The following is a 24,279-nucleotide window of genomic DNA, read 5'->3' as shown; positions in this document are numbered from 1 at the left end:
ATCTAGATTACCCTTATCACAACAGGTTCAACTTCCTGTGTGCATTGGAACTTTACTGTAGTCATGAAGCTGACAGAAAGATTTTGTGCAGCCATCATGACATGGCTCTCAGAAAAACCCAATTATAAAAGTGTCGCTTAAGAGAAGGATAGGACGGCTTCTGCAAACCTTTGGATTGCAATCCTCAATTCCAGAAGTGCTCTGTTGAAGCACAGGTACAGACTGGGTTAGGGGTTGGACCACAAATGAAGAATCTCTTTGGCAAGATTACAAGATATTTCAGTTGTAGTTTCTGGGTTAAGCAGGGCCCTAAATCGTATTAATAGTCGAAAGTTAGACAAAAAGGGACTTGTCAAATGAAATATTTATATGAAGAATAGGGCTTCTCTTAGAAGCTCTGCGCATAGTCCACACGTGCAAGTGAGTGTATGTCATATTTTAAAACTTGCTGCGGTTAACAAAGACCACGGATGTGCAACTCCAAAATGACAGGGTTTCTCCCCTTACGGCAGGGACTGACCACCAGCTCACACAGGACCCGGGCACATCCCGCTGCAGCCTTCGGGATGCGGGTACCGTGACAGCCGGGACGGCACCCGGGCGGGCAGCTGGCTGGAACACAGGACACGTGGCAGAAAGAGGAGGCGCGACCCTCGCTCTTGCCTTTCGGCCCCTCAGTTGCTGGGTCCGACAGGTTAACAGTTAAATTGCGGTTATTTGGGGCCGCCCCGGGGCAGCGGGGCTGAGCCCCGCGCCGCCTGCAGCCGCGCCCGCCAGGGGGCGCCGCGCCGCCAGGGATGTGGCGCCTGAGGGGCCCCGGCGCCGCTCCCGGCCCGCGGCCGAGCGCTGCTCCCCGCGCCCGCCGGCCCTGCCCGCCACCACCGACACCGCTCTCCGCGGGGCGCCGGGCCCGCAGGGGCTCCCCTCCGCCCCGCCTGCGTGCCCTTGGCTTCCCCGAAGGATCTCCTCCGCCTGCCCCCGCCTGTCCGGGAGCCTTCGCCGGGAGGAGAAGGAGGAGGGAGTAGCGGCGGCGGCAGCGGCAAGCGGGCGGCGAGCCCTGCTGGGTCGGGTTACAGGGAGCCACGGAGCGGCGGCGAGGCGGGCGGGGACCGCCTGCGGGGCGGCCGCCGTGCTGCGGGCGCCCCCCCGGGGCTCCCCGCCGCTCCCCGCCCCGCGCGGAGGCGCGGCGGGCGCCTCGCCGGGCCCCGCCGTAGCTGCCGAGCCGCGCCGGGCGGCGGGAGGAGGCGCGGGCAGACAGGTGCCCTCCTCCCGAACCGCTGCGCTCCCCGCCGCTGGCATCGCCGCCGCGCCGCGCGGCGCTGGGCAGCGTCGCCCAGGCAGCCCCCGAGGTCGCCGCCGCCCGCCGCCGGGGGCAGCCCCGCCGCCCCGATGGCCCCCGCCGCCCCGCCGCCGCCCCTCCCTCGCCGCCGCCGGCCGCGGCGGCCCTAGGGGCGTCGGGGCCCTGCGCTGCCCCGCGGAGGGGAGGCGGAGGCGGCGGCGGCGGCGGGGCGGGGGCGGAGGCGGAGGCGAGGGGGCGGCGGAGCGGCGGCGGAACGCCGGCGGAGCGGGAGCCGGCGGCGGCGATGGACGAGTCGTCGCTGCTGGATCTTCTGGAGTGCTCCGTGTGCCTGGAGCGTCTGGACACCACGGCCAAGGTGCTGCCGTGCCAGCACACCTTCTGCCGCCGCTGCCTGGAGAGCATCGTCAGCTCCCGCCACGAGCTGCGCTGCCCCGAGTGCCGCATCCTGGTGGGCTGCGGCGTGGACGAGCTGCCCGCCAACATCCTCCTCGTCCGCCTCCTGGACGGCATCCGGCAGCGGCCCCGCGCCGCCGGGGGCGCCAGCGGCAGCCCCAGCGCCGCGGCCCCCACGTACCCCCAGCCCGCCGCCGCCCCCAGCGCCGTCGCCGCCGCCGCCGCCTCGGCCGCCGCCAGCCTGCGGGAGCTGGCGGCCGCCAGCCGCAGCGCCCTGCTGGGAAAGGTGGGTGCCGGGCCGGGGCCGGGGGCGGGCGGGCCGGGAGCGCGTCCCCGCGGAGCGCCGGGCGGCCCCGGTTTGCCGGCGGGACGTCCCGCGGGCGGCGGAGGGTGTCTGCCCGCGGGCACCGGCGAGCGCCTGCCCCGCACTTGTGGCCGGCTGTCGTGGTCGCCCCCCCGGTCTAACGATGGGAGGCTCGGACCGGGATGTCCTCAAAGTACTCTAGGCGGCCACGGGAGCGGCCGGGACCGCCCAGGGACACCCCCCTTTGGGTGGGTTTATACCGGCTGTGGGGCAGCTACTGCAGCGACGGGCCCCGGGGCCGCCCCCGGTGTAGCACAGCCGGTGTTATAAACTACGGAGTGCCTCGAAAGCGCTTCTGTCCCGAGTGTCGGGCTGCGCCAGGTGCCTGCCAGGGCCGGGCAGGAGCCGGCTCCCACCCTGGCGCTGCCTGCGGGGTGAAGTCTCTGGGAGCGCTCGGCCGGTCCCGAGCCCGGCGTGTTCCTCCAAAACCGCAGTTTCCCCCTCCGCTCTCCGGGCGCTGCCCGTGCGGTTACAACCACACAGAGCCCTCCTGACAGCCGGAACGGAGCGGGGTTTGAAGCTGAAGCTTCCCCTCTCAAGGGAACGTAATTTCATTTTTATGTATAAGGTGTGTGATTTATAGAAGGCGAGAACTGCAACGTGTGCATTTATTTATTGAACTCTTCATTCGAGTGCCCCATCTTGCGCCCTTTAAAGTCCATGACTTTAAAGGTGCAAGATAAAGTCCAAGGGTTTCACTGGCTCGGAGGGGATGAGTTCCACTGTTCTGTACTGCTCTTCCATGCGATCTGATAAAATTCACTCTTGGACCTCTTCAGGAGACTTGGGAATGGAGACAGTCTTAAAACTGTGAACTTAATCTCACTTTTAATGTCATGTATATACTGGATACGTTTAATTGTCTTTGGTCTTTCAGGAAATCCACTTGAGCTGTAGTTTAGTGTACAGGCTTTTGATTTGAAAAGGTCAGTATAGAGATTCCTTGTGAAGTTGTATTGTTATAATTTCAATTAATTAATTTCCTACTTTTTTCTTTTTTTTCCCTGTTCTTTTAAAAAGGAATAGACGTGTACTGGTGTTTTAAAGTTTTCCCTACAGGAAATGATGGCAAATGCCATACATTGTTCCATAAAATTCAGTCCTGGAGTTGGAATTGAAATATGCTAGGTAGTATTTCTGGAAGGGTAGATCCTTTAATATTGGGCTGTAGTCTTGATGAGCTTCAGGTATTTAATAATGACTTGTCCAATTTAAGAAGAAAGGCAGTGGAATTCTGCCTTCTGGGGGTTTTTTTTGCTTGTTTTTCGACTAAGCTTAGTGCTCTAGCTTTGTCACAGCAGACAACTCCTGTCTTCTTAGCTTCAGCATTATAGAAAGGGAAGTTTGCATTCATTAGGTAAAGTACAGTATCCCATGGTCTGGTTTGAAGTCCAGGCAGGTGTCTCTTGTGGGAGGCAGGGTCTGCTGGTTATACCTGCAGTGTTTGTGTTGGAGGGGCAGGGTCTTGCACTCTCTCTAGGCTTTTGTGACCATCCAACAAGAAGACAGTCTCTGGTTATCAAATCTTTTAAGTCCTAGTCAAGCTTGCATATTACAGTTGTGTGCACATGTAAGAAAATGCTTGATGGGGAAAGCTATTTGCAAAATTTTAGGGAAAATGAATTTTCATTATTTTACTGTAAATTGTCAGGCTTTTAAAAAGTTGCTTCCCTAGCCATTATTGCAGATAGCATATAGCAAATAAAACCACATTGCATTTTATCATTTTCTGTCTTTGCATAGCAGTTTGGTGAGTGTTGGCAGTTCTGTTGTCCATTTCTGTGAGGTTTGTTACCCATCTGAATTTGACAGAAAAGCAAAGTTACACAACTTGAGAATCACATTTTGGCTATTATTTGGCTATTTGGTTAACAACTGTGGTCCTTTTCCCTTTGCTGGGGTTAATGGGTAATTCGGGGGCAGTGGATCTGCTGGGACAGAGTGGGTCTGTGAAAGTGTTTGCTTGGCCTTTTGACTGATGACACAATTTTATCCTGGAAATCAATGCAATGTGCTTGATCCTTACAAGGTTCATTACAGTGAAAGAAAGTCTGAACTAATCTGCTTTTAAAAAAAGCAGCAGGGGAGAATAATCCTCCTTGGAGCTGCTGATACAGCTGATTGCTGAGCAGTCCTGAAGACAAGAGTGCAGAACCTCTCTCTGTACTAAACAATAGATGGTACAATCGAGGCTAGAATCAAGCTTTTTGAGGCTGATACGGAAGAGCAGACTTACATCCCTTTCTCTCTTATGTTGGTCTTTGACAGCTCAGCTACCTTGAAGAAAGCAGAAGTGATTCTTTGTGATACATATATATTTTAGAAATTGCTGTAGATTTGCTGCCTGGGGCTTAAATGCAAATTACACCATTTTACTAATTATTACCTTTCATTTTAGATAATGCAGTACATAAAATAGGACATATCATTGTGGGATTTTTGGTTAGGAAGGAAACTGCTGATTGTGAAGTGTAGTGGCAGAGAGCCAAGGTCACTTCTATCAGACTTCAATCTTGCCCAGATCCTTGGACTGATACATTAGAATCACACCAGGGATCTGTTTCTTTGAGAGTTTTAATTAACCTTAGAAGACAGAGCAGGGTCAGCCTCTGTGTTGCTGTCATGCCTGTATTTTTTTTCTGCACCTTATACTTCGGAGAAGTCTTCTTCGTGTAGATGCTGTTTTCTGAGATCAACACCTTGTTTATCACTTGGGCTAAACTTTGTGGGATTTGTATTTCTTTATTGGGTCTCTGGCCTTTCTTTTCCCATAGTTTGTCACAAACTGCTGAAAGCTATTGTAAGAGGGACTGATCTGGGGGTGAACCCAGAACTGGTGTTGTTTCTAAAGTTGTCCAAGACCATTCTTCAGAAACACTTCTGAAATACTGTAGGTGTTTTGAGATACGTGGTACACATCTTCAGTATGAGAGATCTAGAAGGGTCACGTGCCTACTAACATATTTAGCATATATACAATATTTGGGATTCTGTCAGTAATTAATGGTGTAACCAATGCCTCTGTTTCAGCCTGTAAAAAACCAACAGTCTTGTTCTAAATGATATTGCATATTTTAAGATGTTCACATTACAGCTGTGTAAATGCAGAGCATGGTATTAGACGTTATAAAAGGGTCCAACTGCTGAAAGAGCAAACTGGAAGAATGAAGGAAAGGAAATCCAACAACTGTGCAGCCCCCCTAGGGAATATACAGGAGGCTAAGAGTGGTTTATAATGGTAGGCGCATTACTCACAAGGTTATAATTTATTGGCTCCTCTGTTTCCATTACCACTGTCAAATTGCTTGGGGAATTCAGGTTCTGTCAAAGTAAATGGCTCCCTTAGATTGTTGAGGCATTATGGTAAATCTGCCTTTACTGAGTGTGGGGTTTGGGGTTTTTTTTTAACAATTACTGCAGTTTATCACTTTTTTTTTTTTTTTTCAGGCATTCCTAACATCTAATAGCCAGCTAAGTGCATGCAAGTCTTTAGTAATTTCCTCCCAAACCAGGCGTCTTCCACTCCAGGTGCAAGGCTTATTGCTTGTTTGCTCATAATACAAACTGAGAACAACATTTGCATGAAAAAGAAACAACCTAGTAAAACAAAACATGTCTCTCCTTTTTCCCAGAAGAAAGAACATGGCCGAGGTGATGGATAGGGATGTGGTGTGTTACCCAGATGGGGTTGTGGGTACCAGTGGAGAGTAAGATGTGCATGTAAGGAAAATGATGTGTCAGCGTGCCTGAGCAAAGTGACGGATGGGCTGCAGTCCTGTGTTGCACAGGATGGATCTCGTGTATCAGCTTTGCAGAGCTATTTCATTGTTTTGGAAGGGAGGCTGCCATTTACTAGCCCTTGGCTTCCCACAAGTTTTGCAAGCAGAGGGAACAGCCTTAATTTGATAAGCTGTTCAGCTACTGTGTAGAAATTCTTCAGAAGAGACATTCTGTAACTTCTGTAAGCGTTCTGCTTCATCCTAGAGTGGGCACAGTGGATTAAAGGAGTAGACCTCAGAGTATTTCTCTGCTCAGGTGTTTCTTTCCTTTTTGGTTACATTGTCTATCAGGTGAAGATCCCACTCGGTGTTACATAAGAGAAAGCAGGTGGAATCTGGCATTTATATGCATTTATATATATTACAGCAGGAGAGGATTGTGTAGGGGACATGCTTTGTCTTGGGCAGAGGGTAGTCTTCAGCTTGCCTTTTTAATGGTCAGACTTGCACATACTGGAGTGCTGTTCAGCAGTGTGCCATGTACATAAATCCAGGGACTTACCTTGCTTTTGTTCATTCTCTTCGATTTATTTCCTTCTGATGCTGTACTTTCACTGATCAGCACTTGAACTTTGTCATAAAGCCATCCAAAAAGGAGTGATGTTCCACGTGTCAAAGGTTCTGATCTTGAGGATTTTCTTTTTGTCTGGCAGATGGCTAAAAATGTATTTTGACACAGGAGATTAACTACCATACTAAAGGGTATTGTGAAAAATAGAGCCAGAAGTATTTAAAACCCCAGCAGCTGAAGCTGTCTTCACAGAAATGAGTGAACATAGTAGAGGGGATTGCTGAGGGGCTGTGTCAGAAAAATTCATCATTCACTGAGCACTTACACTTTCCAGAAAATATGACATTTGCAGGTGTCATCTTCATGTCCATTATGTTTTCCAGAAACAGTATTTTTACTCAAGATTTTTTCTGTGTGATGGTATTATCTTTCTTGCAAGCTAGGAAAATGTGTGATGGACCTGGTGTGACCAAAGGGTGCCAGTGCTGACAGTGGACTTTTTCTTCTGAATTGGGGTGGCCAGCAGTGGCTCAGTTGCACCTAAAATTTGTGGGACAGCTTTGTTCCATTAGCCCCAAACCCTCCCAATTAGTTTGTGTTAGTGTGACATGCCTCTGTAGGACTCCTCTTGATGTCAAATGCAAATGCTAAGTTTAATTCCTGCACGTCATCCTTCTGAATGATTCATGAGGAATGCTGGTAACGTTTAGCATATGACAGGGTTCCATGTTCGGTAGCCGGTTACTCAAAGGCAGATGGATAGGCTTGCTCAACTCAGCCCTAAAAATCTTGTGCATGTTTCAATCCTGGCAATTTTTGCCCAGCTGCCCTAAAGCTCTGCTGTGGTTTCAAAGCACATACCGACCATGGTCATTGATGTCTAGTGAGCTGCATGACCTTTCTGGGCTTTACATTTCCCAGCTGAAAACCTCTCCTAGCCCACCCTCATGTGCTTCTCAGGCTTCGAAAGGAAGCTGCCCTACAAAAACAGAGTTACTGCTAGAGAAGCTGGGTTTTGGGAAAATTGAAAAGTGCTGGCTGTGTACACTGAAGCTACGATGGTTGTTATCTGTTGTTGTGTGGGGTTTGGCAGAGATGCTGCACTTTGTTTGCGGGGAGTGTCGGCACAGGGATGCAGCGATGTATGCTGCCCATGGACTGTAGTAGTACACTGTATTCCTTGTTTCTAATCTTATCAGTTCATGTTCAGGCAGACTCCTGGTTCTGGCTGGGTGCCCAACAGGTCAGACAGGCTGCAGGCACTGGCTGGTAATGCTGGGTGCCTGTACTTGCAGGTCAGGGGGAGGCTACGCATGCTCTTTCTAGATGAAGCTGTGTCCATACGATCAATAAGCTGCCACATAAAGTGCTACAACAATGTTTATGTCATGGAGGATTTCTTTCTCTGAGAAGATACTTCTTTATACTGTAGAGTAGTTTTAGTTTAATAATCCCATTATGATTTCAGCTTGAAAAGGCTGGGTAGTTCTAGAGTTTTGCACTGTTGTTTTTATACTGTCCCCTCTAATTTCACTATTCTGTTCAATATTTCATGCTGTTTCTCTTAGGAAACACTGCTTAAATTTCAGATAAAAACAATAGTTTTTTCTCACATTTCATTGACCCACCTGAAATATCTTCAGTTGTGAGATGACATTTGTTTTCAAAGTTGTTGATCATTCTTTCTTAGAAGCCTATCCTTAAGCTTCAGAAGGCATTATAACTAATACTTCACTCTGATTAATGTCTTTAAGCATTGCAACCTTGTAATTGATGACCTCTAGAGCTCTGGATTCATTCAGTGTTCACGGACTTGGTGACTTCTACAGGCCAAAACTGCTGGGGGTGCACACGGTTTCACCTTTCCTGCATTCACTCATCACGTATCAAGCTAAATTTTTGCAAGCATGTTCAATGCAGTCCTGTTAAAATGTGGTATTTTACAATAGGTTTTCCTAATCTGCCGTGAGCTGTCGTGGGAAGAACTCAAGATTAGTTCTGATAGGACATGAGAGCCTGAACAAAGATAAACTACAGGATTTGAGAAAGTTGCATGACCTTGGTGTTGCCCATCTCCCACAGCAGCTGTGCTTCTGCAGCTGGGGAGGGAGTGATGGAGAAATACAGTGCCAGCTTAAAAGTTACCTATTTATCCCTAGTCTTGCACCAAACCAAACTGATCCAAATGACCAAAGCCTCTAGCTTGGAGCAGCCTGGTAATTTGGCTGGAAAGTTACTGATCTGACCATCACTAAAAAAAAGAAAAAAAGATAGTTAAACAATGAGAAAAATTTCCTTCTAGTGCATGATGCAAATGGGCCTGGGATTAGGTTCTCCCCATATATCCCCATATCCTCTTTCTTTTAATGGTTTGGATTCCTCTGACAGCTTGAGCCATGCCTTTTCCTGACTCTATGGGGTGGCAGGGGGGTTGCTGATTTGCTAGTTTTACTCACTTGGCTCCATTGCCCTCTTCCTCAGCAGTAATGCTAAACTTGTTACCTCCTCTTTGTGGGAAGTTTTGCTTATGTTGCTAGAGGATTGCTGAAAAACCTTTAAAATTGTTTGAATAGCTTTAAAAAGAAAAACCATGTGCCTAATAATTTAATCTAATTGTCTTTGTATGTAATTTGAACGTTTTTATTCCGTTAGAAAGAACAAACATTAATTTAATGATACATGTACATGAGATGGCTCTTAGGGGAAGAACAGGAGAGAGCATTACTTTTGGTATTAAAAAGACATTTTGTTTTCAAAAGCAGAGAGAAAAATGTAAAACATCTGGAATCAAGAATACTTTCTGCTCAGTCTTTTGAGCATAGCTTCCATTGGTTCCATAGAACTTGCTGCTCTCTGATTGCTGTTAGCTGGGGTGACCTGTGAACTCAGGTGATGGGCAGCTGAAGATCTGCCCAAAGGAGCTGATGGAGCTCTTCAGAGTGTCAGCAGAAGAATTTGTTACCTGGTACGGGGCTCAGACTTTCACATCTGCAGGCCAGCTCTTGAGGGGTTAAATATTGAAAACCTTGCTTGAGTTTGTCTTATAACTGGTTTCTGGCACTCTGAAAGCATGGGTTGGCTCCTGCTGAAGTTTGGGATCTTGTCCTGTCAGAGTGGTTGGGATTTTTGGGGCAGCTGATCTGTTTGCATGTGGTTGACCGACACCGAGGGCAGGGGTTTCTGGGAGATGCAGATCCTCATGAACACTTTAGAGCTGTTTCTACAGCAGGACTCCATCTTGTCCCATTTTGGAAACGGGAGGGCTTAGCTATCTGGTTCACAGCTCTGGATGCCAGGAGGAGAAGGAAGGCTGTGGGATTCACTAATTTAAAAAAGGGAGCGATGGAACTGTTTTCTTTCACCATGGTGTTTGCATAACATAATTTGACTCAGGAATGCTGAGGAATTTTTGTCTGCTTGCTGTGGCAATGGGACAAAGGTGCAAAACCCTTTCCTGCTTTGCAGCATTCAGCCTCTTATTTTTTTTTAAGATACCTTAAGGATTTGTGGTAGGGAGGAATTTGTCCCTCACGTTGGCTGTCAACAGGAATATGATTTACCAGACAAGTGAAACCAATGCTGTATATGGTTAAGGAGTGCCTTTCTGTGCACAAAAATGGTATTTGTGGGAAGAGATTGCTTCTTAGTCAATGCTTAGAGTGTCTTTCCACTGCTACAGCAACAAGCACAAGAGTCTGATTATTCAGGCAAGTTAGCATTAATTTTTTTCCAAGTTTTTTGAAAATCTGATGCAAGCAATATGAATTTGCCATTGCTAATTTTAGAGTGGTCTGCTTGTATAAGATAACAAATCCCAGTTTTACTTTAAAGAGAAAGTGTTTTAACAGAAGGCTGGCAAGATTGTTATCAAAATGCTAATGATCATTTCTCCTACAGTCACAGTTATTTTCAGAGGGAGGACTAGAATAGATACATAATCTGAATAATATTGATTTTAATATGTATTACTGTCTCATTAAGCTGTTACAGTCTTTCCCCTTCTGGACAAAGGTTCATTAATTGCTGCAGTTGATGTACCATTAAAGTGGGTTTAGGTGCAAGATGAGTAGAGGGAGAGATCTAAAATGTTGACTGTGCAGTAATGGATAGATCTTTGGGTTAAGATATTATGGCCCTAACCAAATGAAGGGGACGCTGCTGTGTTTGGTTTGCTGCCTACTGATTGCCTTCCCTGCAACAGCCAAGAAGTCAGCCAAACACAGGCACTATCATATTTACTTTCCTAAATGATCATTTCAGTAAATATTACTGAACATGTTTATTTGTGGATTACTTTCAGGCCAATTCCAATAAAAAAACTCCTCAGTGACTTACTATAAAAAGACATGGTTTTATAAATTTACTTTTTCATTTCTAAATTAATTTTGAAACAGCTTTAACAGCTTTTAGCAGGCTGCCTCTTTACTGGCTGCCTTCATATGTGTTTTGAAATGCTTTTATTTCAGCTTGTACCAGGTTTACAGTATTGTCATCCTTATAAGCAAATCAATATGTTTTCATTTCCAATAATAGCAATAATTTATGAATTTGTAATTATTTTAATGCAGTGAAGGAGAAGGAAGTAGAAGGAAGATTTCATTTTGATTGTGTTTTGATTGACTTCAGCTTACATTTAGTTGTCTGTAAACACCATACACACAAATATGGGTATGTATTTTATATATCTATATCTGTATATGTATCTATTTCCCTGAATGTATTTTTTTGTCAGATGGGCCTTTTCCATGGATTCTCGTGTCCGTATCTCGTAAGCTGTGCGTTATTGTCAGACATGGGTGTGTGTTGTGTCACAGCACAGTGGCTGGTCCTGCCTCACCTCTGGTTGTGTGCCCACGGGGAAGCCCTGTTGCAGAGCACGTGTCCTTGAGGGATCGTAGGAGTGCACACACACAGCCTCCTCTTGCTCCCCAAAACCACAGAGCTGTGCTGTCACACAGGGAGAAGGGATGTCCAACGAGGGGCTGGCTGGGGAGGACGGGGTGAATGGGTCCTGGTGTGCTGCAAGGCGCCTGTTCCTCGAGGATGCTGGGACGTATCGTGACGGGCTCTTCTGATGCTCCTTGCTGAGCCTCCTTGTGATTTCTTGCTGAAATGTCATGAGATGAGACACAGAAATAGCACGGACTTTCCTGGCAGAAGTGTGATCTGCAGCATGTTGAGTGGGCACCATGCATCAGTGCTGGGGCTGCTGCTGCTTGGCCAGCTCTATGTAGGGAGGGTGCAGCACTGTGGAAGAGGCAGGCGAGGACGTCTTTGTGTTCAGTCCAGAGCATCTTGCATTTCAGCCAAGAGTTTTTATGTGGAGAGCCTCATTCTTTTGCATATGCTCTTTCTAAAACAAATCATAAACCCTCCTGGGAGAATAGAGTCACATACACACACGTCATAAAATACAGTAAAATAATAGTTGACAACCATGAGATGAAATTTTTTGCTTATTCTCTTCTGCTGTGTAGGTAATTATGGTGTTAGATCTTGGTGGGAAACTTCTGATTATTTGATTTATTATTTCACAGTCATGCAGCAATGTAAAATCTGAACCAATTACACCTTTTTAACAATTAGTACATTTTCTGTAAAAGGAAGGCTTGTTAACTTTGATCTATATTGCAGAACGGAAAATTCATTTTTTCCTAGTTAGAGTTTTATCTGTTCTTTTGATAAACACAGGACTTCATTTTATGTGCAGTTAGTCTCACTTCTGAGTGTAAGCTTCCATGATGGCTGCTACTGTTAAAAATAATTCAGTGCATTTTTAAGAAGGGACTGTGGAGGTTTCATGATCTGTAATAATATTGTTCATTGAGGGAGAGGTCATTTTGTGCTTCCTAAAAAACAAGACCTCAATGGCCAGGGTTGAATGGCCATCTCCCCCTCATCCCTGGCTTCTAAAACCAGTAAGCAAGTAGCTAAAGGGAAGGTTGGTGTCTTCCTCCCTTTGTCTTGTCAGCAGCACACTATGAGAAGTACAGAGCCACAAGGTGTCCAAGTGCCACATTTCTTTCCATTTTCTGCACTTTTGATGTTCATTTTGTGTGAGCTTTATACATAAAAATAATTTTATACAAGTTAAAATCGCTGTTGCTAAGAATTGGTTTTGCCTGTTGTGTTAAATGAACAAGACCAAAAGCAGCAAGATTCAGCACTGAATTTGCTGCCTTGTGCAGTGTGTAGAGCTGAGAGACAAGCCCTGTCTCACACCACAAATGAGAGCAGGAAATAGATTTGATGCCTCAGGTCACTGTGATTGTCAGGAGAGTTGTGCTGTTCAATGCATCAGGAGATCAGTCCCAAATGTTTCACCCACCTTTAAAAAAGATACAAAAAATAGGAATACCAGAAGCAAAGTGCTGTGTTGGTAGTGTTAACAGAAGATCCAGGGGCTGGACTCTGGTTCTCCTGGCCTTTTTCTATCTCCACATGTATCCTCACTTTTCAATGGGCTAGGGCACCTGCCTGTGCCTTCACTCCTTCTAATTGAATGTTTAACCTCCCAAATTAGCACATCCTCTCTAGCTTATATTGCAGAACACAGCTTTCAGGATCATCACCATTGTTTCTGTGTAATGAGCTCAAAGAAGGACCAGAAGATGAGCTCCTTCCATGTGGATGATTAAGTGCTTCATGAGTCACTGGTGATGCTAGTGGTCAGGGACCCTGGGAGAGGGGAATGCTTGGCGGTAGCTAATGACAGGATGACTGTACCGTGTAGAGTCATATTGAAAGGCAGCACAGGGCTGGGCAGAAAATGAGAGGGGATCATTTTCGATGTTTGGTTTCCTGTGGGAGGAGGGCTTGTGTGATAGACTAATCTTAAAAATATGAGGGGAGTATTTAGGGAGAATTTTCCCTGACAGCATTGTAGGTTGGTATTCAAGTGCAGCCAATAGTAATGCTGATCAGATTTGGAGACCACGCTGAACTTTCTAAGTCTTTGAACCCTGTTCTCTGAGCTCAGAAATCTCTGCTGCACCAGAAACATGATCAGCTGTTGCTGATGAGCATTTTCCTCATTGCTAGAGCAATAAAGGAGTTAGTGGGCTTGTGCCAGGGCTTATTTGTCATTGAATTAACACTCCCTAGACTCAGCCTGCTTTGACCGCTCTTCACATAGGTCGCCACCTACTTAGAAAACAGAGGCAGGGGCAGCTGTCTCTGGGCAGTGAACATGGGAGGAGAATTCAGGGTGCACAGAGGTGACAATAAAAGGAGCAGAGTGCTGAGGAGAAGGGATGTTCCCAATGGCTGATGTTCTTCAATTCTTTGTAGAATTCTGTTGATGAATGCTGTTATTCATCAAATGAGGCTTAAAAATTCCAGGAGGTATTCCATTTGTTCCAGCCTCCTTCATGTGTTTTAGCTTTTTGTTAGATTTTATACAAAACAGAAGTTTAAATACTTCCATTCTCAAGTGAAGAGATGCAAGGAAATGACCTTAAGTTGCACTAGGAGAGGTTCAGATTAGATATTAGGAAAAAAAAATACATTGAAAGAGTGGTTAGGCTTTGGAGTGAATGGAGTCACCATCTCTGGAAGTGCTCAAGAGGCTTCTGAGTGTGTCACTTGGGGATATAGTTTAGGGGTGATTATGGTTCTGCTGGGTGGATAATCCTTGATGATTCTGTGATTCCCTCAGCAATACCCCTCATGTAGTGAATACTTTCTACACTAGAATGCTGCCCTGCCAGAGAGGGCTTTTCCTATTCAAGTTGATCACTTGAGAATTAATTCATCTTGTTATGAAAATTGTGGTGAAAGAGGGGTGGTTTTTTAGGATCTTGGATGTAGGAGATGCGTATTTCCTTTAATACTCTCCATAGCTATCGTCAGGGAGACTTTTTGTTGATGCAGGGGCTGGGGTGAAGAGAGTCTGAGCTCACAGTAGAAATAAGAGATAGCAGGAAATAGGATAGATTTGAGGTTCCTCAGCTGGTCTGATGCTTTTGATGAATATGTGCTTCTTTGATTGAGTCAGCTCAGGAGTTTTGGATAGTGATGCCAGTTCCCCAGGTCAGTGATTCCTGTTCAATGCTAGTGAAATAAATAGAATCTAAACACTGAGTACAGGCTGTGGTCAGCCTGAAGTTGTCTCATTAGTGTGTAAATTCAGAGCAATTGGCAGTGAGCAGATGAAGATCAGAATGAATCTCAGGAAAAACAGTAAAGGTTACTCTGGGTTTTTTTTCGTGGGTTTTTTCCCTCCCCTGAAGGGTTTAAAAGAGCATTAAATGATGCCTCTGTAGCAATATTTCATTTTTTGATATGTAGCTGCAGACCCAAGAAAGTAATAGTATGAGGAGATCCTGATTCTTGTAATGTTTAGTATCCTAGCTGTTTAGTAGCTTTGTCTGAGTGAGCTTCAAATATACACTCTTCTGGTTTTTGTGGCTTTTTTCAGTAATTAATGAAGGAATGTGAGTAATCTGCTACTTGGCAGATCTGCTCTTTAGGACTCTGACTGTTTGGTGGGAGGTGTGAGAAATCACTACCATAGTAAGTAGCAATATCGTAGCACCTCAGTAGAACCATTTTGGAGAGTGTTGCTGGCATGCAATAGTGTCCTTCCTAGGAAGAAAAGCTTGAGAAATATAATTCAAATAGCTTTGTTTCATTGACCTGGTGAAAATATTATTCAAGATAATGGTTTGCACAGATGGAGTTGCTGTATTACTTCACTGTAGATCTGTCAGGTATTACTATTTTCGGCTCTGCATGCTATGAATAGATTTGCTTTTTCCCTCTTATTTCACGTATTTGCTTTCTTTGCACTTGCAAGAAGCGAAAGGAAACAATTTTGCCAGGAATAATGGTCTCACATGGAGGCTGTGTCCTGGTCACCATGTTCCCCATGGGTTCAGGGCGTGGAGGGGTTTGTTCCTGTTGGTGTGTGGGAGGATGTGTTTTCACTCAGCCTTGATGGGAAGTGACAGCTCAGGAAAGCCCCATGGCCCACTCTGTGCCCCTGTGGTGTCCCGTGCTGCTCATGCCCCTTGCTGCTCACAGCTGCCTGGGCAGTGTCCCCATTGACAATGTCCCTTTGACATTGTCTCTGCCCCATTGCCATCACCCCTTTGTCCCAGGATCCTCTCTGGGGGAGGCAGCAGCCAGCCTGTGGAGCAGAGCTGTTTCTGAGCTTTGACACTCCCTATTCATTTTGCATGTGAGCAGCATTGGAGCAGGGATGGACAACATGAATGGCTGATGTCCAAACGGAGATGTGGCCACCATGTGGGGTTCCTTAGGTTATTTACTGCGACCAGTACTGTTCAGTATCTTTGTTACTACTGTCTATATTATCTTTGTTAGTAATAGAGACAGTGGGATTGAGTGCACCCTCAGCAGATGTGCTGACGACACATGTCAAGTGGTGCAATTGAAACGCTTCAGAGAAGGTGTGCCATCCAGAGGAACCAGTCATGGAGTGGGTCCATGTGAACCTCATCAAGTTCAGCCAGGCCATGTGCAAGGTTCTGCACCTCTGGCAAGCACCACTATCTCTACAGACTGGGTTACAAATGGACTGAGAACCACTCTGCCTACAAGGACTTCAGGATACTGCTGCATGGAAAGCTGGGCATGAGCTGACAATGTGCACTCGCAGCCTGGAAGTTCAGACGTGTCCTGGCCTGCATCCAAAGCACAATGGCCAGCAGATTGAGGGAGGCAATTCTACCTTACTTCATTCTCATGACACCACAGCTTGAGTACTCCAGCTCTGGGGTGCCCCACACAAGACAGATGTGGACCTGTTAGAGTGGGCCCAGAAGAAGGCTGAAGCATTTCTCTTATCAAGGCAGGCTGAGAGACTTGGGTTTGTTCAGCCTGGAGAACAGAACGCTCCAGGGAGACCTTATTGCAGCCCTCCAGTACCTAAAAGGGGCTAATAAGAAGAATGTATTGAGATTTTTTTCACCCATGCCTGCAGTTACAGAACAAGGAGTAATAGCTTTTAAGTGGAAGAGGGTAGATTTAGATTAGATATAAGGAACAAATTCTTTACCGTGAGGGCTGATGAGGCACTGGAACAGGTTTCTCTGAGAAACTCTGGATGCCCCATCCCTGGAAGTGTTCAAGGCCAGGTTGGATGGGGTCTGGAGCAATCTGGTCAGTAGAAGGTGTCCCTGCCGCTGATAGGGGGTTGGGAACTACATGATCTTTAAGGTCTTTTCCATCCCAAGCTATTCTTTGATTCTGTGACTCCATGACTAGAGAATGAGCACAGAAAATAGGATGTGGCAGACACAGCTACAGACAATGAAAAGTAAATATTGTAAAATGCATGTGTATGTGTTTCATGAGGTTACAGTAGTTCACATCTCCACTGCTGATTCTTTAAACATCTTGATGCAGTATGAAGATGCTACAAGGAGAATTGTATTTTTGTGCTGAAAGGTTTCTTTGGGTATAATGCTTCCAAATTGAATACAGAATTGAATAAAAATGGAGTTATTCTCTTATCTTTATTCTATCACAGCTTTGCTGGAGGAATTCCTTTGATTTGCAGAAAAATTCTTAGTGGAAAAATCATTTGACATTCATAACAAATATAGTCTCATCTTTAATGGATTGTTTATATTTTGCAATGGGTGTTCTTTTTCTGAACAATAATAATAAATTCCTGACCTTATGATACAATTTTCAGTTCTTCAGTAAATGCATGAATCTCTAGTTGATGTTTCTTAGCTCCATAGAATCCTTCACAGAAAACAGTAAATATCAGTGCTTCCTTTGTGGGTGAGAAGTTAAACCACAACCAAAGGGACCCACCCACTACCAGCACAGCAGAACCAGGGAGTGATCACACGCCTCCAGACTTGAGCACTGTGCTGTTGTGGCACTCGATGCACTCAAGCTCTTGTCATCATCCTCATGTTTGGAAGGAGCGTGACAGACATTTCACACTAGTTCCACCTCCTTTGCTATGTGCTACAGCTCTCTTTGGCTTATAGCCAACTTTAGTTACTTTAGTTGCTGAAATTGTTTTCCTGTTCTATTTCCTACTATTAAATTGCTGTAAAATTAACTGGAAAACTACCATTATGTACCCTGTTTCTTTCTTTTGTCTTCACATTCTGGTTTTTTTTTTTTTGTTTGCATATGTTTATTTTTCCTTTATTTTCTCTTCTATTGCATCTGTGAAGCTTTTGTTCTCAATTTTCATGTCATTTGACATATGAGAGAAGCCAAATAAAATATTTCACTTTTCTGTTTCAAGTTAAAAACCAGTTTTTATGCTGAACAATAACTGTATTACAAGGAAGCTGATGTGCCCTCAGTGCCATTACAATATGTTGAATAAAAGGTAATTTAATGGAAACAGCGGAGTATTTGAAAGTTCACTGCATGAAAATTGGATTTTTGCCTTTTATTATTTACATTGCACCTTATTCATATCTAAGGCCATAGGGATTATCATCCTTCTTAATGCCTTTATTAAATAAAAGACTTTGCATTTCACAGTATAGGATCTAGCACAGGCTTCAATCTGTTATCAGGATTTCAATTAATGAGCTGTAGCTTCATTTGACCTATAAATCCAATAAATATATCTAAATAATTAATTTGCTTTCACTGGCTGATAGTGGCTACTTTTAAATACAGCTGCTATGTACTTAGCTTCTGAATGATACAACAATGCTTATAACTTGCATTTCTTCTTATGATTCTAAAGACTACATATGTCTATTAAAGCGACTGGCTTGGCCAGGACTGGTTTCTCAATTTAAAAGATGTTGTAGAGGGTCTACAGTTATGGCTGAGGACCATTGCTGCTGGGCTGCAAGTGCACCTTGAATTTTGGAAGGAGAGGCTAGGAATGAGCAGATGTTGTGGATCAACACATACCTTACCTGGACTGAATCATCCTCTGGCTGTGATTATGTAAATTGTAAACCAAGGGTTGGATATAGTCGATTCCAGGGTCGAGGAGTGGTAATAAATACAGGAGACTGAATGAAATTCTGTTGCTCATACATTTGGGTCTTCCCTTTACCTATGAAGACTCATACACCCCTGTAACTTTGCAGTCAAGGTTGGGGTTTGGTTTTTTTTGAGTCACATTTAAATCTTGCTAAGCACACAAAACAAATAATGATGTTAATTTTTTGCTGCACCCTTTTTTGGGTCTTGAGAGACTGAAATTTGATTTTAAGTGAGCATTATAAACAGACAGGCTTGAAAAGGGGTGCCTCAAAAGTACAGAGGTAGGGTCTATCATTTCCAATATTTCCTCCTATAAATTCACTCTCTGCACACCAAAACATTGATACCCCAAAATAAGGAATCGGCCTTGTGCCAAGATCTGGGGGCAAAACAAGTACCAAATAATTAGTTTGGTGGGACTCATGAAGCATGAAGACAGAGCACACCAAGGCTGCTGCCCCTGCCCCAAAGAGGAGAGCAGTCCATAGCCCCAGCTGCGGAGCCGCTGTGCCGGGGCTGCACCCGCGGGTGCTCAGCGATTCACCCGAGAGCAGCAGGATGACATCCAGATTGGCAGCTGTGGAAAAGCACTGTTGATGTGATGTTCTTGGTCTTCTCGAAGTTATTCCAGCTGGCTCACGTCCTGAGGACTGAAGATTTGAGCCCTTCAGGGACCTGAAAGACCAGGACACCAATCAAATTTAAAATGCTTAAGTTACAATACCTAAAGCTTTAAAGATATTTTCTGCCTATCAATGCATGATTAACTGAGTGTATGTACTCAAAGAGAAATGTAATATTTATTAAACACAGTTAATTTAGACATTTTGGCATTTGGTATGCAAAGATTATGCATTTTTCCCAGGAGTTATGTTAATTATTTCAGCATGATAACTTTAATTTTTAAAGGGTTTTTCATTGCTAAAGGGAGGGTTTATATGTGCATGTGTACAAGGAGAACTTTAATTAAAATTTCTGTTCTCCATTGTTTCAGGAGTTTAAAATGCACTTTTTTCTTTGTGAGTCAAAAAGACTGCTTAAATTTAAGGGCTCAAAGGGTTAATGTATGAAAATGAAGACATTCAAGGTTGTATTGCTGACAGTGCCATTGTGTTGGCAAAGGAAGAAGATGAAACACAGCCTCAATTTACTTCTCTTTCTAAACAGTATTTTGTTCTGTATTGTTAGAAGAAATCATTCCATATCTGGAGAAGATGGAAAACATGGAAATCATGATGCTGCCTCTGCTGACCTTAATATAATTTTATTTTTAACTATTTCTCTCCCAGACCTCCTGAAAAGCTTGAAATAAAAACAACTGTTTTTCTGAGGAAGGTCTGAGAATTTGATCCTTATTTTTCATGCCTACTGCAACAAATAAAATATGGGAAGTTCTCCTAATGTTTGTCTGTACATCTAGACACTGGGAAACTGATGCTCTTAGATACATACTCCATGGAAAGATAGGATATGTTCACTAAATTTGAAAAACATTAATCAGTTGGTACATTTAATTTAGCCATGGTATAGGAGATTGTTGCCAGTGTCAGTGAGAATTGATGAATAACATGGGACAGAGGGGGCAGGGTGGGGAGAGGCAAGGTAAGAGTTTGTGTCAAAGCTGTCTATTTCCTGTAGGTTCCTACAAGTTTTTCTGAAAACTTATATGAATTTGAATGGAAAAGGAGAAACCCTAAAAAAAAAAAAAAAAAAAAAATCCATTATTTTCCTCTTAACAGATGTTGTTTATAAAGCAGTTCTAATAAAAATACAACTGCTGTAAATCAGTACTTGTCCAGAGTAAGCTCCAGCCATGGAGAACAACAGCCCTCCAGAGAGCCCAGAAGGGACACCAAGGTATCTCCTTGAAACCTGTGATCAAGAAGCTGTGATCATTCACTGGGGTTCACTTGTGCCTGCACCGCCCTCTCCTGTTGGAATTCTCCCAGAAAAGTCAGGAGGGAGTAAGTGCCTCTGCTGCTGCAGCTGTCACAAGTTTCCTTTGGTGGTGCTCTTGACGGGGTTGTCACCTGTCCTTCTGAAAGAGTTAGGATTTGCCACACAGATGTTATTTGCTGAACCAGTAGCCTTTAAATATCATCTACATCAGCAATACAGGTCAGAGGAGCCACGTCACTGGAAACTTCTCATCTGCTAACCACCATCTGGGCAAAGCAGCTCCTACAACAAGAAAAGCAAATAAAGAAGAATAGAAATGTTTTGATTTAGGAGTTGTATTTTCCTTTGAAGGTTGATAGCAATGGGTTCTATTAAGAAGGAAACCTTGGTTCCACTTCAACTCACTGGCTCAATGAACTTTTGTTTGGTTATTTTATTTCAATATAAATGTTGCTAATTTTACTTTAAAATAAGAAATGTTACTGATAGAAAATGGTCGGCTAAGACAAACATTCATCTGTAGCTAGTAGGGACACTGTTGCTCCTGGACAACACACAGACATCTTTCTCTTGGGTGTTTGTGATCAATCTGTTTTTCTGCTGTTTGCCAGTGGAAAGGCCCTGGCTCATTTCTTTCTAGTGAATCATATCTTGATTGTCTCATTTCCTACTGAAGTGAGTAAAGTTGATTTGGGCATACCCAGACTTCTACACATACCTCTGCTAAGCTGCAATGCATATTAATAAAATTTCTAAACCTATCTTCTACTATTAACTTACTTAATGCACTAAAGCCTTCCAAATTAGTTCTGAATAAATGATAAGGTTATCCACATTCAATACTTCTTACCAGGTGGAAACAACATGCCCTGGGTTTTTAGCCCAGGCTGTGGGCCAGGGTACCAGGACTCCTGGGTGCATTGAGGAACAAGCACACCTGGTAGGATGAAAACAGCCCAAAGGGTCTTTAAGAAGTACTGAAACGGGGCTGATGTGCCTCATGGGCTATGTAGAATGGTCTGGGTCTGAATATGAGGAGTGTGTCCCTGCACATTGCTGGTAGATCACAAAGTCAGAGAGTGTTTGGCAGCGACCTCTGGAGGGAATCTAATCCAACTCCCCAGCTTTTCATGTTCCCTGAGGAACATGAAAAGAGGCACTGAACAGCACATGAATACAATAGAGACTGTGCCAGGTCATGGCAGTGAAGATAGTGGATTTAGAAGTAAGCAGTCCTTAAAACTGTAAACTTGTTCGTGCACTGTTAGGCTCCCTCTTTGTTAATCTTTAAAGGATGCTTTTGGCTAATTTCTTGATTGGGTGTGTGTTTTAATGTTCATATCTGTGCTATCAGCAATTGGAAGAAGAGCTGGAAGGTGCAGCCATTTCAATCACTTAGATGTGAGAGTCTTTCCTTCAGACTTTAGAAAGTGTTACCTGTCCTGAAAATTTATAGCTTGTCTTTGCTTTGGTGGCTACTGTGAGTTAATCTGAAGTATTTATAGCTATTACAGTTGTTTGACAAAGAGGTTCAGCCTAATAAGAGAGAAATCAGCAGAGCAGATTAATAGCAGGGAGTCCTTTGTTTAACTTGGCAAGGCTCATCACAAGCCATCAAAGCAAGCAGTCACTCTGTCAGTAGTATTGAATGGATGAATATTATAAACAAAGAGGTCATCAAGTCTTATAGCCTACTTTTCCTAAGAAAGAGAAGGGCTTGCCAAACAGCCTTAGGACAAGAAAATAGGTGTTTTATGTATTCAAAACATATGGGGTTCATAACTACTGTTCCCTTTGGTACTGGTGAGTTTTCTGAAAATACAGGAAGGAAACAGGTTTTGAAGGAGCTGAGACATGACATGCAACCCATCTGTTTTTCTGAACCATTTCTCTAAATTAATTCCATTGCTTCCCAAGTGGAGTTGGTAATAGGATGTTGAAAACAAGAGTATTTCAGAAGCAATTTTGAAAGGAGTTCCCAGTGGTCTGTTAGAGATGCAGGTATTCTGATGATAATTCCCCATTCCCAAGTGAGGTATACACTTAAGGCCCTAGTTCAACAGAGGCTATAAAAGCATGCTTGTGTAATCTCTGTTACTACACTTTTGTCTGTGGTTAACTCTAGCAGTGTGTTCTCGATTGAACATGTTTCTGATGTGTCCTCTGCAGAAATAAAGGGCTGACTTGAGGTTAGAGATAATTTCCTCTAAGTAGCTACTCTGTTCAGGCTGTACCTGTCTGCATGTATTTAGCGCAAGGCAAGGCGGTGACTTACATCCTCCTATCAGGAACTATTTAAGAAAACAGCTGAAATCTTCCACTTGATTAATTCATAAGAGAGGAGCTGGATGAACTATGCAAAAAGCAAGACTATAAAATGTAGTTTTGGGGTTACTGCTCTTTGTCAGCTGTTGCAGGGACAATGAGCATTGCAAGTGTCATAGGCATCTTTAATTATATATGGCTTACTTTCTGAAATATTCATAAGAAACGGAGATATGAAGTGACAGTTCTTGGTTGGAAGGTATAAAGGTTATTCTTAAATATGAACAAGGTGATTTCCCCTGCCAGGTTCTCCATCTAGCAAAATAACTGAATTGCTGGAAAAAAAATGTCAAAGCCATTCTTTCACCCATGCAGCTTCTTTCACCCATGTCCTCCTTGCCATCCCACAATAATGATTGGTGTAGATGTGTCTGAAAGTCCTAAGCGCTTCAGGTGTGAAAAAATCCTGGCTCCTGATGAGGAGCCAGGGAGTGAAGACAGTGATTTATAGGACAACATAAGCATTACAGAATTCAGAAGCAAGTACACTCTTCAGTTTTAGGTCTGATGAGTCCTGTGAGCCCTGCAGGACTGGTGAGCTCCATAAACCATATGGTTAGCAAGTTGTGCGAATTCCAGTCTGAAACAAATGTAAAAACAGAAGAACTGGTTTTAGCACTTTGGTTTTTTACTGCCTGTGCTTGCATTAGGATTGTGTTAGAAATAGGAACACTAAACTTTTACAGCTGGCAACAGGTGGAGGAGGATGAACAGAAGGACTGTGTTCTGGATGTGCAAGATGCAGATTATGGGACTTGAAGGTGCTGCTGTTTTAACAACATAACTCATTTAAGTGTGGCCCAGAAGTAACCCCCTACAGGCGGTCATCAGTCATTTCTGCACACTCAAGACTGCCACTGGCTCGGTGTGTGTCCCACTCCCAGCCCTCACTGCTGGTCACACATCTGTGCTGGAAGGGGAGGAAGGGTGAACCAAACAAGTGCAACGTCGTCCTAGTCCCCCCATCTCTGGGGGGTGCCTTTCACTGAATTTTGTTTCTCATCTCTTATGCAACCGGCGAACAACCTCTGCACTACCAGCCTGCCCTGCACACTGGCTGTTCAGACATGGCAGCATTTGCTTGAACCAGGACTGCCCTGTCCCCTGCTGTCTCTGCAGGTTGCTAATGTGTTTCTCTGTCCCTGACACTGGCTCAGCTATATGTGACCCTGCAGTGCTTCCTCCCTGTCTGCTCAGTTATGCTGTTCACTGCAGGTGCCTTATTCACAGACACATTTAGCTGCAGTCATACCAAGCCTCATTTGACCATCTTGTATGGTATTTCGTGCCAATTCATGGTCATTTTTCGGAAGAGATCCCAAACTTGAGTTGCTTTAACCAGATGACTTGCTTGGAAATTTACTTGCAGGATGCCCAGTGTTTATTAATTCTACCTGATGGCTGCTGTTGTCTTCCCAGTGGCTACCTTGGTGCACATGAAGCTTTGGATGGTCTTAGAGACCACTCCTTCCTCAGGGGTGATACACCGTGACCCAGAAGGACTCTGATCACTTCTGGTGCCTCCTACTAATTCACATGACCCTCCTAAAAGTGGGGTAAGGCAGTAGAGCACTCTTGGTCTATGCTTGCCAATACTATATATATGAATGGAAACACGTAGTCATTGCCTTCAGCCTTTTTTTATGGGAGACAACTGCAAGAAAAAAGTCATTCTGGAAAGATCCACAAACCACCTGTCTCCTGATGGCCTGATTCAGCAAAAGCTGCAAGTCACTTATCAGCATGTTTTTATTAAATGTAAGAT

General features: G+C 44.4%; 1 protein-coding gene across 3 annotated transcripts in view; it reads left to right on the top strand.

Moving 5' to 3' along the window:
* Positions 1-1,540: 1,540 nt before the first annotated feature.
* Positions 1,541-24,279, top strand: part of SH3RF3 (SH3 domain containing ring finger 3) — a 275,756-nt gene continuing 253,017 nt past the window's right edge. For 2 of the 3 annotated variants that reach the window (XM_086880293.1, XM_086880294.1), the window contains exon 1: positions 1,541-1,979. In XM_086880293.1, coding sequence (XP_086736419.1) covers positions 1,584-1,979 — 396 coding nt within the window. In that variant the 5' untranslated portion in view covers positions 1,541-1,583. The remainder of the gene's footprint in view (positions 1,980-24,279) is intronic. The other variant, XM_086880291.1, reaches the window with a different exon arrangement.

The sequence above is a fragment of the Cyanistes caeruleus genome, chromosome 3 (genome assembly GCF_971803275.1).
Source record: "Cyanistes caeruleus chromosome 3, bCyaCae1.hap1.1, whole genome shotgun sequence".
In the NCBI taxonomy this organism is placed as follows: Eukaryota; Metazoa; Chordata; class Aves; order Passeriformes; family Paridae; genus Cyanistes; species Cyanistes caeruleus.
Note: the sequence above shows the minus strand (reverse complement) of the source record. Positions and strands in the feature narration are given on the sequence as shown.